Genomic DNA, 17552 nt, shown 5'->3' on the forward strand with positions numbered 1-17552 from the left:
CGCTAAAATATCTTCAGTCTGACGGACCTAATGACTTTACAATCATTGGACAGACCAAAGATTTTTTCTTCCAAAGTTACTGTGTCATCAGAGAGAATCGCAGTAGCAGAATACAGGTCGAGCTCATAGACTGTATAGGTCGAACTACCTTTTTAATGTTCTCAATAAAAATAATAATAATTTATTAAAATACAATTTTGTGATTAAAACATAAGTGACAAAAAATAACCAGCGAAGCATCGAAACGCGAGAATGATTCTTCTAATTTTATTAGCCTACATTCAATGTAAACAGCAATTGATAATGGATAGTGTATTTCTGGTATCAAGGTCGCCGCGCTGTTGAGGTTCACTCTGTTTGTCTCTTTTGTGAGAAACTTCAGAACAAATGAGCGTGACAGCACACATAAACTCAGAAGAAACACACTGAGGTAAAAATTCAAAATGTTTAGTTTATTCATAACATGATATAGTTAAGTAACACCATGACAGGTGAGCTATTTTGCTCAATATTCTCATGATGCAAAAAAAACATTCAAAACACCTAAAGAGTGCACGCATTACGTGAAGTCTAGTACATAATACATTCAGAATGATCACAAATTCAAGACATGGGGGCAGAAAATGTGTATATTTATACTACTTCATATAGTTAATAGGGCTGGGTATCGATTCAGATGTCCCGATTCGATTCTCGATTTTTTGATTACATTCAGTGAATATAGTTTTAATACAAATGCTATTGATATTTCTAAAAAATGAACAGTAAACATCAGTTTACAAATGGTGAATTCATAAAAAGAAATTAAGAACCACATGTCTGTATTTTAAACCTATTCTTTTTGAATAGGGTCAAAATTGTATATTTTAAACAAGAAGAGGGCCCTATAAAAATGTTCTTAATTTTTCTGGTAATCAGATGAAGGCATAAAACATTAATTTTAATTTATCCTAATCAAATGAAAATTAAACCCTTTTATTTTTTGGCAAACAAAGTGCTGCACAACAGAGGTTTACTGTTAAAATTAAAAAGAAAACAGATGTGATTATTCCTTTAAAAATAAAGATTTATTAATATTTATTAGCAGTAGTAGCATTGATTCTTAAGACTGCTAAATAGTAATATATTCTGACAGTAGAACGTTAAACTAAACTTTTATTTTGACGGGTTGCCGTGAAGAACTTGCAGCTGCTGTATATGTGATATGACGGTAGTTTTCTCAAATGAAACGGTAAAATGCTAATGAATTGACTCTCGGAGCAGCTGGAATGACATTCGTGTTCATATCATCATATAGTGACACAACAGAAGCTGAAAACACCGCGAGCGTCATCCACACTTTAGTATGTGTGTAGTAAACAAAACAGTGCGCCCCGCCATTCATTCACTGCGGAAATCATGGCGCCTTATGCGTGATCAAAAACTCCTGCAGATTTATAGTATTACTATAGCATTTCACCTGAGCATTGCGAATCACGCGTATGGCCATGATAAGCGCTGAATGAATGACAGGCTTTCTGTTGTAACATCGCGCAAGGTAAATAAGGGTGACATCTAGTGGAGAAGACTAATGATACGATTCACGTTAATCAGATCTTGTTTTAAATGTGCTGAAATCCCGGAAAAGATTGATTCGCGGCTTTTGAGAATCGATATCGAATCGACGTCATTTTAAAAAACGATTAATCGAAAAATCAGTTTGTTGAAAAGTATGCATTTTTCCCCCCAATATTTCTTATTTGTATATTCATAAATGCATTTAAAACATTAATCTCATAACATTATTTATTGCAGGTGTAATTATTGTTATTTGCAGTGTAAATTATATAATCTGACTGGTAGCAGCCTTATAGTGTATATTGAATTTATTGATAAATTGTAATAATTTGACATGAAAGATGATGCATACATCTAAAAAGGTTAAAAATAGGCCTTTGTAAAGGTAAATAAAAATATGCAGATTTAAGTATGTAAAAGCTGATAGAACACTGATGAAAATATTGCTTCAGAATAAATTGTTTACTCCACCAAAAATCTCAGTGATGCAGTTATTTTGCAGGGTTATTATGTATGGAATATTGTCTGCTTATATGAAAAGTTCACTGTATATCGTAGTAATAAATATAATTTATTACAGCAATGATATTTTGTTTTCTTTTTAATTTAAACACATTAAATATGACATATATGTATGTAAAACAATGTGTATTTCCATTACAGGTTTAGGTCTTAAATTTTATAAAAGGGGGTATTAAAAAGGTCTTAAAAAGTCTTAAATTTAACTTGTTCATGTCTGTAGAAACCCTGCAATGAGTACAGCAAAGGGTAATTTTGATCTTTTACAAGAAAATTTGTTCCTCGAATTCTTCTCATAATTAAAGTACATCTTTATTCAAGTAAAGTAACATGAGAATCATAGGCGCGGGAAGTAGTGGTGCTGCAGCACCCCCTGTTTTTTTCTGTGGGCAACTGTTTAACTGTTGGGAATAAAAAAAAAATCGGAGTGTCTATTTTACACTAAGTGCAAATAGCCTGCCTTGTTGGCAGAGGCTATTTACACCAGCTCCACCCACCAACATGTGATTGAGCTAGTCAACATTACAAAAGACGGTCATCAGTCGTCAGATTCAGTGGCGTAGATGGTAAAGCGTGTGTCATACTCTTTTACAGTCTATGGTCATACTCCTTTTGACGCGATCGACCCAGATTCGAATCTGCCTTTTGGCGAACTTTTTTTTCTCCCTTTTCAAATTTCAAATCAAATCACATCAGAAAAGCATTTATTTTTAATAAAAATGAAGGAAATAATAAAAAAGTTGAAAATAAAGTATGGGGTAGGGGTAGGGTAGGTGTAGGGAGGGCTTTTGTCCCAATAAGGTGGCATCCATGTAATAATTTGAATTAAAATTTACACTCAATAAGTTATTATTGCGTACTGTTTTATAATGTATTACAATGCTGAGGTGCAGATAATTGCCACTATTTGCAATGAGTAATTAGCAGAACATCCTGCTATTTTAACATAGTATAAATAGAATCTAGCTATTAGCGTATCACAAAAAATACTGCTATTTTCACTTATTTTAATGAGAATACAAAGGTTAAATTAGGGCTGCACGATTTGGGGGGAAAAAGTTTAATAGGTTTTTTTTTTTTTCGCTTTTTCTTACAAATTTTGCAATTCCAAATATAAAATGCATTTTTTTTTTTTTTACTCCAGGTTTACGGTGTTTGTTTGTAGGGCTGCAAAAATCAATTTGTGATTTTTATATCAATATAACCACATAATAATGATTGTAATAATAATAATAACATTGTTATTGATAATATTAATCAATATAATATAGGTATTGTAATATTTCATAATTAAATAAAATTAGCATATTACTGGGCAGAAATTTTAAACTGTAAAATGAAAATACTAATATTTATAGCTGTCATTTTAAAAGTTCTTCATTATAAAATATGTATTTTATTTTTGTGGAATGTTCTCTTTAGTTGAAAACAGATGATTTGTAAGTGCTTGCCTTTACAAGTTTGGGAAGATGGTTGATGCATCTTGCATTCCCAGTTGCATGTTATAAGCGACCCAAACTCAGAGCAGATGCAGGGGTGAGTTTGTGTGGAGTGGCATTTACTCTGAATCTAGCTCTGAGATGCTAAAAACACTGGATCATGAGCTGCTCCAGTGTAAACGAACATAGTGCCGCAATTCGCTCTGAAACAGGCGGCGCATTTATTTATTTAAATCGCAGCCTTTGATAAATGGCAGTATGGCGTATAGTGATTTTTATATTATTTTGGTTATTCATGTAGCCTTAGGGTTAAATAAGGAAATCTTGTTAATCCTGTTATTCTCTCTTAACCATCACTTACTCAGGCTCTATGCGGCTGCACCATCAGCGCCCCCACCTTGGACGGTAGAACTGTCACAGTGACATCACGTGATGTCATCAAACCCGGTATGAAGAAGAGGATAGTGGGAGAAGGACTGCCACTGTCCAAATGTCCTGAAAAGAGAGGAGACATGGTGCTAGAGTTCTCAGTGAAATTTCCGGACAAGTTGGGACAGAGTGCCCGTGAATCTCTGGTTCAGATCCTACCACCTTGAGCGTTGCAACCGCTGGAGGACAGACTCTCAACACACAGATCCTATGATTGGGCCCTTCTGATTTTCTAGATATTATTGCACCTGAAAGTATCAGCGGTAAATACACAAAAGTCAAGCTCAGAGAAACACAATAGAGCTCCCAACAGATTATTTATACCCGCTTACTTATATCGCAATGCACTTTTATAGAACACTGTGAAACATTTCAGAAGTAATATATTGACTTTCACTCATAGTTTTGCAGTACCTCCAAGTAAATGCTCCGTCATCCTCTTGTTTGCTTCTTCAGGTTTCTTTCCCCTTGAACCTTTATTTTTTCTTTTATTAAAATAATATTCCAATTTTAGTCTCTGAGCAGTCAACATTGTACTTAACAGTAATATCAATGCTGAACAATAAGGTTTTATACATTTCTGAGGATCTCAAATAGTAATTGTAGAAGTGTGTGTGTGTGTGTGATTGTGGGTGTGTGAAATCCCAATGACGGGGCTGCTGGGGAGCCGAGTTTCTTTGCATAGAGTGAGCCCAGGAAATTCACAAGGGCTCCTGAGCATTATCACAGTGCTTCCAGAGCATGTTAAAGTGTGGTTACATTTAAAGTGACGTGACATGTGGCCAAGTATGGTTACCCATACTAGGAATTAGTGCAGAATTATATTTACTATTGCGTGATAAAATTTCACCGGGGAAATGGAGTCATTCCAATCCACCTCATTTGTCAATGTTGAAGTAAGCTATTTTCTATGAATGTGCGAGATTTCCAATTCATTAGGCGCTATAGGTATATAACTAGATGAATAGACCATAGACATGGGCGTAGTGTCCGTGATGTCACTCATAAGTTTCTGAAGAGCATTTTTGAAGCCCCAAGTGGGCGGAGCCGGCCTTCGCCATCTTGGCAGTACGTCACTCCTGGATAATCGGAAATGGGTAAAGAGGCAGGACGTGGGTGGAGCTGAGGTGCCTGGTTGCTGAAACCAAGCCTGCCTAGCTCCACAAACCGGCAATCCACCTGTCACTCAAGTGGCCACGCCCTTAATTATGCAGAATTTTATTATAATGTAAGCCGATGAGTTATAAAAAAAAATCCACCCCCTCACAGTTGTCATGAAGGGCAAGATTAGCTATATAGACCAAAACCATTTTTTGTACCAGGCCGTAAACTTTTTTTTTTTTTTCTGCTGTAAAGTTGGCCATTTTAACATGGGGGTCTATGGGATTAACTCCCTTTTGGAGCATGTCTTCTAGCAGTCAGTTGATGAATTGCAGTTAAAGTCACTTCTATGTCGGATTCAAGAGAGAGACAGGAGGGTTTCCGCTTGGAATAGACCTTATGCCTCAGAGAAACAAGTGTGCAGCCATCTTTAGCATTTTAGTTTTTAGAATTTTGAACTTCCATTTTTGTGGTAGCTTTATAGCATCACTGTTGAAGATTAATAAGCTGATGGGTTTACTTAATGTAGAGCTAACGAAATTTATCATGGACATTGTAATGTTTGAAGCGAATGACGTAAATGTCAGTAGACTGGGAAGATTTTTAAACGAGTGGTTAATTCATAAATTCATGTGAATTTACGGTAACGCTGTGGAAATACAAACGGAAGACAGAAGACAACCAGCGCAGTGCAGAAAAGGGGCGGAGCTACAAGGTCTATAAGTACAATAAAACTACTTGTGCTGCAAACCAGTGTGTTTATAATTATGACAATACATTAAAATAATATGATAAGAAATACCTGTTTGCAAATAAGCAGTATAGCGAGCAGTTTTTTCATTAAAATGACTGGAAGCGAAAGACAACGGATGCCTCGCACATTCAAGTTAAACGGCTGCATCAGCTCGTACGTTAAAAATAAGGAGAATAGGAATCTGTGGGGGCAAAAATTTTCCCCACGCAGATTTTCAAATGAAGCAGCTTTCTTGGGCTCAACGCAGTGAATTTCTGTGACTGCTATGAAACCGTCGCAGAAACATTCACACGGAATTCCCAAACGCATAGATTCCTGTTGGAGAGACTGGATTTCGACCATGCAGATTCACTGAGCAATGGTAAATGTGACCGTACATTTACACTGCAGACACCACTCGCTTTCTCCTGCTAGGATTGATCCATACTGTGATTTCCATGTCACCATTGTGTCTTTGAGCACATAACTGCTCCATTCAGACCATCCCTACTCTATTTGTTTGTTGCAGCCAAGTACATTTCAGGTTTAAAAATTCCTGAATGTAGCTTTAATTAACTATTAATGGTTGATGTTTTGGAAAGCATAAATGGTGTGTAGTTGCTGCAAAATTACACACTTCAGCTTTCAAGACTTCTAATTTGCTAAGGAGCATTCATTTGTGGGAATTTACACTATAAAACATTAAACACAACTTAAACCTTCTTTTGCTTGCAATAAATGTAGCTTGAAAAGAATTCATAATATTCTTTCATGGCCCTGGAAACACACTCTTATTTTACTTAGTCATATTTATGCTGTTATTGTAGTGCACATATTGAGATGATGTACAATGATGAGATAATGGCGATTTTACAGACTTTATTGGATTTTGCATCTTAGAACTGCCATTACCAGAAGTAATTTTATGAGGAATGACAGTATTTGTGCCAAACGTATGCAGATTGTGATGGCACATATGCACAGTTTAAAGTACCTCACACATTATTGCTGCATCATCAGCATGCTATTTGAAATTCACAACGTAATGGAATTTGTGCATTTCTGTAAAAAGATATTGGCTTTTTTTTTTTTTTGTGAAATGCTTCACAATTCTTTATCATATGCGTAATTGTTTTTTATTCCTTGCAATTAAAGGCTTTACAAGTGCTGTCTTGTAGTAAGTCTGTTACTGTATTTGTATACCAGAATGCATACATGATCATGGAAAAGTATTATTGGGATTGTCAGCGCTACAAGAGTTGTAAGTATTTAGAAAAGTTATACTTTTTTCTATTTCTACACAACTGATGTGCTCAAAGGCCCGTTCACATCAAGAACTATAATGAATATTAATGTCCACACCAATAGATGATAATGTGCTATTTGTTGTAAGTGCACTCTGCAGTTTTGTCGTCTGCCTCTTTAAATGCTTGAGCTGTTCCTCTGTCTTCTCTATTCTCTGTGAACGAGCTTAAGGAATATAGTTCTCCCAAAAATGAAAATTAGCTGAACATTTATTCACCCTCAGGCCATCTGAGATGCAGATAAGTTTGTTTCTTCATCAGAACAGATTTGGAGAAATTTAGCATTACATCACTTGCTCATCAAAGGATCATCTGCAGTGAATGGGTCCCATCAGAATGAGAGTCCAAACAACTGATAAAAACATCGCAATAATCCATAATTCACATGACTCCAGTGCATCAATTAACATCGTGAAGTAAAAAGCTGTGTGTTTGTAAGAAACAAATTCATCTTTAAAGTGGTCATTTGATGCTGCTAAAAAGAACATTATTTTGTGTATTTGGTGTAATGAAATGTGTTTATGCGGTTTAAGGTTCAAAAAACATTATTTTCCACATACTGTACATTATTGTTTCTCCTTTATGCCCCGCCTTTCTGAAACACGTCGATTTTTACAAAGCTCATCGTTCTGAAAAGCGAGGTGTGCTGTGATTGGCCAGCTATCCAGTGCGTTATGATTGGCCGAATACCTCAAGCGTGTGACGGAAATGTTACGCCCTGTTTCTAACTTTAAAATGTTTCCCGCTAAAATACGAGTTGTCTATACATAAAATTGCTTTCTCCAGTAAGTCATCTCATCTGAATTAGGAGAGAAATATGCACATATCAAGTATGTTTATGAGCAAAAGCAGTTCTAAACAAATATGTTGGTGGATTTTGATTTGAGAGGAAAAGAGGATGGATCTTCTCACTGGAAGAAGTTTTATTATGGCCAGAAGTGACAATTTAAAAGTTACTTCAGTGATAGATTTGTTTCTTACAAACACAGCTTTTTGCTTAACAAGGCAATAATCAATGCACTGGAGTCATGCGGAATACTGTGATGTTTTATCATCTGTATGGACTCATTCTGACGGCACCCATTCACTGCAGAGGATCCATTGGTGAGCAAGTTGTAATGCTCATATTCTCGAAGTCTATAAAGAAACAAATTTTCAGCAAATACTCATTTTTGGGTGAACTATATCTTTTATCACTAGATGGTATTGCTCTTTGTGTGGGCAGTGCAAAACCTGTTGAATGTTTTAAGTATGTCTTATAAAATAAGAATAACAATTTAAATATATGAATTCTGCCCAGCAATCTCTATAAAATTATTCTAAAAAAACCCATCAAATTCATCGATCCAAAAATGTGGGAACCTTGTATGTTTGTTGAACACAAATCAAATAAATTGTATTGCAACAGTAATCTTATTTTTATGTACCACAACAGTACTTTCATTTGAAGTTGTATCCACTTTTCAAATTTGCCATGCAGGAGCCGTATCTGCTGAGGGCCCTGTTGAAAAAACCAGCATATGCTGGTTAGGTATGTTTTGACGCTGGGATGCTGGTTTAAGCTGGTCCTTTGCTGGTTTAAGCTGGTCCGTTGCTGGTTTAAGCTGGTCCTTTGCTGGTTTAAGCTGGTCCGTTGCTGGTTTAAGCTGGTCCTTTGCTGGTTTAAGCTGGTCCGTTGCTGGTTTAAGCTGGTCCTTTGCTGGTTTAAGCTGGTCCGTTGCTGGTTTAAGCTGGTCCTTTGCTGGTTTAAGCTGGTCCTTTGCTGGTTTATGCTGGTCCTTTTGCTGGTTTATGCTGGTCATGTGCTGGCCAAGGACCAGCATAAACCAGCAAAAAGCAGCAAAAGGACCAGCAAAGGACCAGCTTAAACCAGCAAAGGACCAGTTTAAACCAGCAAAGGACCAGCATAAACCAGCAAAAGGACCAGCATAAACCAGCAAAGGACCAGCTTAAACCAGCATCCCAGCGTCAAAACATACCTAACCAGCATCTGCTGGTTTTTTTCAACAGGGGGGACTGGGGACCGAGGCCCAAGGCTTCACTGGATGCACTGTGGGGGCACTTTTTTATTCAAATGGCTGCATTTTTTAATGTGAAATGCAGGATTTTTTTTTTTTTTTTTAAGTTATGGGCTGCGTTTCCCAAAAGCGTCGTAAGCCTAAATTGATTTTAGCTCCATTGGTGACAAATGAGTCTACGATCTACTTAGGCTTACGATGCTTCTGGGAAACGCAGCCATGGTAACCTATAACGCTTTCCCCTACAGCTCCTGTAGGTGGCAGCAGTGCGCGCGTGTTTGAGCTGCTGTTTGGTTTCTCAGTAGAGGAAGAACTGCAGGTTGTGTTGAGTGATGTGCTATCCGCCTTTATCTCACTTACCAGAACACTTACCTAACTCACCGCTTTAACCCTCCTCAACAGTCATCTTTTACAATGAATAGATTATAAGCCCGTCGTCCCAGCGGTTCATGGTTTTCTCTCTGTCAGTGTTAGTTTGGTAAGTGTCGTGATGTCCAGAGGATGCTAACATGCTAACTCTATATACTGTTAGCTGCTTTAGCTTCAGTCTATGAAAAGAAACATGCCAGGCTGCTTTGATCCTGAACCTTCAACACATGAAAGTGTTTTTTCTGTGGTCGGTATTTGAGTTTAGTTTGCCATTTTTAGTCAGGTTGCTGTTCCGAGTTTGCATGCTGGATGACTGTAAATAAACAAGGCAGAATCAAATGTTTTCTTATTTTTGGTGTTTTTAATTTTATCCAAATTAAATCCTTTTAAATTTAAATAAAATTACTTATTACAAATGCATCCTTCCCCTACCCAGTTTGTTAATTGTGATTAATGTATGAGAATGATGACGTAGATTTTATAGAAGTGACCATGAAATTTTGCACTTATTTATATTACTTGAAATATAGGAAATATAAATGCACATTAAAATATGTTCCCACAGTCATAGAAAACATGGAAGTACCAGGGTATTTTGAATTCATTGATGGAAAACACATTTATGCATTAAATCTTATTATAAATCAAAAAAGTGATGATGAAAAAAAATAGTAATATAAAACCTGGAAATATCAGGAAATGTAGAATTCAAGGCTAGCAACATGATAGAAATTACATTTTAGAATTATGCATAATATGTACAATAAAATAAAGTAAAACGTTTTTTTTTTTTAAATTAGTAACACATTCTTATATTTACTTTTTAATTAAATGTTTCTTGTTTTTGGCTGTATGCAACTAGTCTTTTATTTATAATGATTTATAATATTCCCCAAATTAAATTCCTTGTAAGTTTAAATTATTATTTTTTATCTTCTTTGCTTGTCTATTAAATTTGCTACAAATGTATCTTTTTTGATCCCTGTTTGTCCGTCTTTGTATCACAGGTCTGGAGATTTCCTTTGAATGGGTTGAACTCAAGACACTTTGTCCTTTGATTTGGGCACATTATTAAAGGTGCTGCACAGACCCCTCTTGTATCAAAACATTGTGCCTGTACAAGAAACGAAGACGGCAGCATCCAAAATGCCACTTGGATTGGGACGCAGAAAGAAGGCGTCTCCACTGGTGGAGAACGAGGAGGCCGAGCCCATCCGAGCTGGACTGAACGTCCCAGGGTTGGATGGCCTGGATGGTGGCAGGGTCAGCCTGGGTGAAGGAGCTGCCCATGAGGGCCTACCACCTCCACCCACCAGCCTGCGACCTCGCCTGATCTTCCACACCCAGCTGGCTCACGGCAGCCCCACAGGTCGCATCGAGGGCTTCAGCAATGTGCGTGAGCTCTATGCCAAGATAGGAGAGGCCTTTGGGATTCCTCCAACAGAGGTGAGCGGGATTTCCCTTTGTGTTATAAAAGCAGGCCTTGGTGATTATACTAACTAAATGATTATGTCCTTACGCCAGGTGATGTTTTGCACACTGAATACTCACAAAGTGGATATGGATAAACTTTTGGGTGGCCAGATCGGACTAGAGGACTTTATATTCGCTCATGTGAAGGGCCAGAAAAAAGAGGTGGATGTCTTTAAAGGAGAGGATGCACTGGGGCTCACCATCACTGATAATGGAGCTGGCTATGCTTTCATTAAGGTGAGAGGAATGACCTGGGATTTTTTAGGATGCAAGTATGCTCATGATTTTCATGGTAAAACTAAGAGTTTGCTATGTGACCAAATTTTAATGTTACAGCTTGAGTACATTTTCAATACATATTCCAATACTGTCTAAAATTTTGGTGTCAGAAAGATTTTTATTTTTTTTTAAACAAGAAATTAATACTATTGTTTAGCAAGGATGCATTAAATTGTTCAAAGGTGACAGGAAATACATTTATAATGTTACAAAAAATATAATTTCAAATAAATGCTGTTCTTTTGAGCTTTCTGTTCATCAAAGAATCCAGCAAAAAAATAAAAATCAGTCTCCACAAAGATATTAAGCAGCACATCTTTGATTTCAACATTGGTAATACTAATAATAAATGTTTCTTGAGCAGCAAATCAGCATATTAGAATGATTTCTGAAGGATCATGTGACACTAAAGACTGGAGTAATGATGCTGATAATTCAGCTTTGTCATCACAGGAATAAATTACATTTTAAAATATATTACAATAGAAAAAAGTAATTTGAAATTATTATAATATATGTTGTTTTTACTGTATTTGTGATTAAATAAATGCAGCCTTGGTGACCATAAGAGACTTCTTCCAAAAACATTGAAAAAATCTTACTGAACCCAAACTTTTAAGTGGTAGTGTACATCACAGTAGTTATTGGTGGAAATTCAACAAAAATGTTTTAAGCATTAAATAACCATGTAAGTAATGCTTATTTTGGATAATATGGTGAATTGTTCTTCCTCTCATTTGCCTATTTTCTCTTTAAAAAAAAATCAAAAACAAATGAAGATCATTGATCTCATTTATAAGCCCCACATTATGTAATATTTGGTTTAAAACAAAAGATTAACAGTGCTAAAACCAACATTACAAAAAGGGTTTTTCAGATTCTCAATTGTTGTAAATGAGCTGATATAAGCACGCTTGTGATTGCACATCAGTTGATTTCTATGTTAATGAGTCAATTTGTGCCATTGCTCGACAACCGTATAGAGTATACACCCTACCACGTTGTACCAACCAAACACGTCTTAATAATAAGTTGAACCTCATCTTGACCAGTCATACCGCCCAGCCTGCTGCAAAGCTGTAATCACCTGAAAATCATCTGTTTCCTTTGCAGAGAATAAGAGAGGACAGTATTATTCATCAGATCCAGGTCATCAACGTGGGCGACATGATCGAGTCAATCAACGGGCAGATACTCATTGGTTGCCGCCATTATGAGGTTGCCAAGATGCTGAAGGAACTGCCTAAAGGAAAAACATTTTTCCTGAAGCTGGTGGAACCTTTGAAGGCATTTGGTAAGTGTTTTTGAATATCCTGTAGCTGACATTGATGGCCACAGTGAATCTGATGTGATGATTTTTTTTTACCCTTTTTTTAAAGACATGATCAGTCAGCGGTCGGGAAGCAGGTCGGGTTCTGCACAGTTAGGAACGGGCAGAGGAACTCTACGTCTGAGGTCTAAAGGACCAGCCACCGTAGAGGAACTGGTAAGACCGTCGGGTTAAATGCACAGTGAAGTCATGTCAATTCAGTTCATGAGTCGGCGGATACGATACGTGTTTTCATTTGTGTGACTGGAAAGGTCTAGGCATGTCTAGCTGTCTTGTAATATGATACACACTTCAGTACATACAGTTAGTGCTGGGCGGTATGACCAAAAATTTATATCACGGTATTTTTCAAAATTATACCGATTTCATGGTACATGACGGTATTTTTTTTTCATGCATGACTGGGTGTTAACCATATTTTCTTCTGATTGAAAGAGGAAATACTGCAGTATATTGACTTAGAATGCCCTATTTTACTGTCATAATGAGTGAATGGAACTTTCACGCTTAGTAACACATACAGCTGTTCCCTCAACACAGTGCAACAGTGAAAAGGGACCCCTTTCAAACAGTGTCGCGTTCCGAACGTTGTTTAAGCGACATTCTTATTGCGGTATTTAAAAAATACCTTATTGCGGTATTTAAAAAATTCATATCATAACAAAAATAAACACCGGTATTCGGTATGAACCGGTATACCGCCCAGCACTACATACAGTATTTCACAATTCAGCATATTGTCACATATAACAATATAATCGGATTGTGACTAATATGAAAAAAACCTAGATCTTATAGAAGCGGCTGTACGCTCACGGAAAAGCACTTAGAATTTGCACTTATTTAGAAGACTTTTTCATTAATTGATATCATATATAGTAGGGCTGGGAAAATAGGAGATTTTCCGAATGCATAGCAATTCTTTCTCTAGTCGATTCTGAGCTTAGTTTTGAACAGCAGATGGCGCTGCATGCCGTACTCGGCTTGGTTCCAAATCCTTGCACACACTTGTACCTAAAATAATCATTTATAAAATTCGAAAAGGTTGAAGTGAATTACAAGGGTGTTCACAGTGGGCTGTGTTTACATTAATCTCGCGTCATAAAAGCATTCTGAGCCGAGGTGAAATTGCATGACTCAGCTGAATGCACAAGTGCTCTTTAGCACTCTTCTTCATGAGCATTTGAGTGTGCGGATAAAAACTAGATTAGAGCGCCATCTGCTGTTCAAATCTAAGCTCGGAATCGATTCCAGAGAGAATCGCAGATCTCAGAATCCATCCACGAATCGATTCTGCATCGATTTATCATCGCAGCCCTAATATATAGTAATGAAAAATATACATATTTTCAGTTCCCACAGTCATAGAAAACCTTGAAATATTAGGGAATTTCGAATTCATGTATAGAAAAATGATAGAAATTACATTTACATGTATCAGTAAAATCTTTTTAAAAAACAACAGTGATTGTCGGAGCCGATGGCCTCGTGGGCAGCTCACCGACATGTAGCGCTGTTGCGCTTCGGGCGTCCCGAGTTCGAGTCCCGGCTCGCGGACCTTTCCCAATCCCACCCCCCTCTCTCTCACCCACTTCACTTCCTGTCGACCTACTGTCCTATCTAAATAAAAGGCATAAAACGGCAAAAATAAATCTTAAAAAAAAAAAAAAAAAGCATTGATATTTACTTATTTTAAATTAAATATTTCTTATCTTTGCCTACATTTTAGGCAAATATATTTTTCTTTACTAAAAGACAAATTGCAAGAAGCTGGAAATGAAACAGTTATATTTTGATTCCATATATTCATAAATATATTCATAAGTATTATATATACACTTGTAGTCAAAAAATATATATATGTGTGCTTGTGTTTGTGTGTGTGTGTGTGTGTGTGTGTGTGTGTGTATATATATATATATATATATATATATATATATACATATACACCATATATATTCATAAACACACTTGTACTGAGTAATGCAGATGTTAAAGATTGTTTTGTAGTTTACAATATTTTTACTGATGCTCTCAAGTCTATCACAATTTTTACAAATTCGGCAAAACCTTTTGTGTTATGCTACCTCGTGCTATGCCAGCTAGATAACATTATTCTGGTGACTTATCAGTACAGTTTGCAACATCATTTTAGAAAAACTTCACAGACAACCAACCACAATGGCACAATCATCTAATCAATCATAATTTTTAGCTGAGTGAGGTAATCTGTAATATTTTCAGATATTTCTTTCTTTGTGTTCTTTCTTTGTGTTGCAGCCATCAGCATTTGAAGAAAAAGCTATCGAGAAAGTCGATGATCTGTTGGAGAGCTACATGGGCATTAGAGACAGTGAACTTGGTATGTTTCCCTGCATATTGCTGTTTTGATACATTTGTTTTTTTTAAGTGGTGTTTCTAACTCCCACACTCATTTACAGCTGCCACGATGGTGGAGCTCGGCAAGGACAAAAAGAACCCGGATGAATTTGCCGAAGCTTTGGATGAGACTCTGGGTGATTTCGCGTTTCCAGATGAGTTTGTGTTTGATGTGTGGGGTGCCATCGGCGATGCAAAGGTCGGTCGGGTGTAATTTTAGAAATGGCTAAAAGTGGTAATTCTAGGAACACTATTGAGTTTTATTTTTGTTGATTTTGGGATCATATGCTGGGATGCTTTTAAGAACGCTGGAAACACTTGTATGTAGGCCTCTAACTCCACTTTTTTTTTTTAAGATGCAAATGTTATGAAGACACTACATTGAATGCATTTTAAAATTGTATTCATATTTGACTAGGTTGAGCCTAATCACTTATATGAAATGTCTTATTTAGTAGGATATTAAGCAAAAGATGCTGAGACTCATTGAATTTGCAAGGTGTTTACTCCAGGGCCTGTGTTTGGTACCCCTGTGAGGTTACTCTGTTGCATACTGTGACTTTCACTTGCACTGTGTTGCCCGACGCTGTATAAATTGCACGGTAAGGCACAGAACACGCAGTGCAGAGATCAAGGCAATGCTGGTTTGCACTCTGCGGTGTGGATCTGACCCGTCCCATGGCAGAATCATGGACCATTTGTCTTATCAACACTATAATGATTCCCTAAAGCATGTGCTGTCTTGTTATGTACTCTTGTTGTCTATTATACAAAGGATTTCAAGTGGCTTTGAAGCTGTTGCAGTGAACCGTTTCTAAATGACCTCTAGTGCTTTACATTTCCAGTTCTGTGGCTTAGCTCTTATTTTAAAAGAGTAAAAGAAATGGGAAAGAAATAGACCATCCGTTTTCATTTTAGTAGTGTGGTAAACTACTGCATAATGCCAAACACAAGGAAATCTTTTTCTTTTTTTATCAGTAAAATCAGTATTAAGAAATATGAAGTATTACAGATAGTGTTTCACCTGTTACAGTATTTATCCTTTAAAGGAATAGTGGAGGAGGTATGAAGTATGAAGGGATTAAAAGTTGGGCTGGGCGATAGGATAGTTTCATTTCAGATTTGAAAATCAATGTTGTGTGTATACATATACACACACATGCAAAACATGGCTTTTGAAAAAAAAAAAAATATATATATATATATTGCCCAGCCCTACTTACAAGTTAATATTAAAGCACTGATAGTTGATTGTATGGTATTGATTTGAGTGTTTATAGTGTTGATGTGTTTACAAAAAAAGCTATACTACAGCCAGTCCAGTGAGCATTTCCAAGATACTGACAATATTACTGCAAATATGACCAAACATGGGCGTCTTACACTGAGCACATGTTGAGTTAGTGGAACTCAGAGCTGATTATTACTCTTTTAACCAGGCAGTTCAACACTGTAGTATTTCACATCTGTAAAGTCAGAGCATGTTTGAAATGTAAAGTACTGATCATGTGCTGGTTAAAACTTTAAACTTTATATTTCTTTTTTTATTATTTAGCCGGGCGTCTTGTCTTGTGGAAGATGTAGGTTAATGTTTAAAGGACCCAGATCAAAAATGTAAAAGAAAAAAAAAATGTTTTGGTGTTACTTTTTACATACTGTAAAGCTATCAGTGTAGTTTAAACACAGCTCTCTTGTCGTTGATTTACTTTGGACACTTTTTCATTCGATGCTTTCTGAACACATTTAGATAAGCGTTGTTTTTAAGAATGAATAGTTTACACTGATGAAGTAATGGTTTTGATGGCCTCATGTTACTCTGTCTCAGACGACCTTCAAATGGCAATAATTATGATATACAGTGGGTACGGAAAGTATTCAGACCCCCTTAAATTTTTCACTCTTTGTTATATTGCAGCCATTTGCTAAAATCATTTAAGTTAATTTTTTTTCCTCATTAATGTACACACAGCACCCCATATTGACAGAAAAACACAGAATTGTTGACATTTTTGCAGATTTATTAAAAAAAAAGAAAAACTGAAATATCACACGGCCCTAAGTATTCAGACCCTCTTATATCTGTTGTTGTTGTTTTTTCATTGACAGAAATGCTATTGCACCAAATTGTTATTTGTTAGATTTCTCAACAATATTAAAACAAACAAAATGAGTTGTTTGGTTTTGTTTTTATGGTCTGGAAAGCAGTAGGTGTTTCCTTCTTACGGTTGTTCATTGAAACATTGGGTTCGTTCTCCTTAGCTGAACAACCTCACCAAGGGCATATTTCCATTCTTTACTTTTTTATTACCATTGTGGACATATAAGGGAACGAGTGACCTGCACTGAAAATATGATTTAAGAGTGATTTGGTATAGTATTTGTAAGTTATCCTGTTAGAAACACACATTTTTGCCATTTTTTCCACTCATCGTGGCTATATGTGGAGTTTTCTGTATAAGTTACTTTGCGTAAATGTCCCTGCAGCATTTGGAAAGCATTTGCTTTCTTGCAACCCCTCGTGTTGCCTCCGAGTTCCCAAAACAATAATGCTTACACCAAACATTTCACGGATCAATGGCGGTCTGTTTTCCCCTCAAGCACCAGTTGATCCAATAATGAACC

The 17552-nt window shown here is 36.5% G+C and overlaps 2 protein-coding genes across 2 annotated transcripts in view; both read left to right on the forward strand.

Annotated features, from left to right (window-relative positions):
* The window catches only part of LOC107711204 (dnaJ homolog subfamily B member 1-like), an 8517-nt gene extending 3789 nt beyond the window's left edge, over positions 1-4728 (forward strand). The window contains exon 3 of the mRNA XM_016516142.1: positions 3881-4728. Within this exon, the coding sequence (XP_016371628.1) occupies positions 3881-4111 (231 nt within the window). The 3' untranslated portion in view covers positions 4112-4728. The remainder of the gene's footprint in view (positions 1-3880) is intronic.
* A 4626-nt stretch (positions 4729-9354) lies between these two features.
* LOC107711205 (PDZ domain-containing protein GIPC1-like) lies at positions 9355-16551 on the forward strand. The gene is made up of 7 exons (XM_016516143.1): positions 9355-9578; positions 10477-10915; positions 10994-11179; positions 12335-12515; positions 12601-12707; positions 14832-14913; positions 14993-16551. The coding sequence occupies exons 2-7, from the start codon at positions 10616-10618 to the stop codon at positions 15142-15144; spliced, it is 1008 nt and encodes a 335-aa protein (XP_016371629.1). The 5' UTR covers positions 9355-9578; positions 10477-10615; the 3' UTR covers positions 15145-16551.
* The last annotated feature ends 1001 nt before the right edge of the window (positions 16552-17552 follow it).

This window comes from Sinocyclocheilus rhinocerous, unplaced genomic scaffold (assembly GCF_001515625.1).
Source record: "Sinocyclocheilus rhinocerous isolate Xijiao unplaced genomic scaffold, SAMN03320098_v1.1 scaffold115, whole genome shotgun sequence".
NCBI lineage: Eukaryota > Metazoa > Chordata > Actinopteri > Cypriniformes > Cyprinidae > Sinocyclocheilus > Sinocyclocheilus rhinocerous.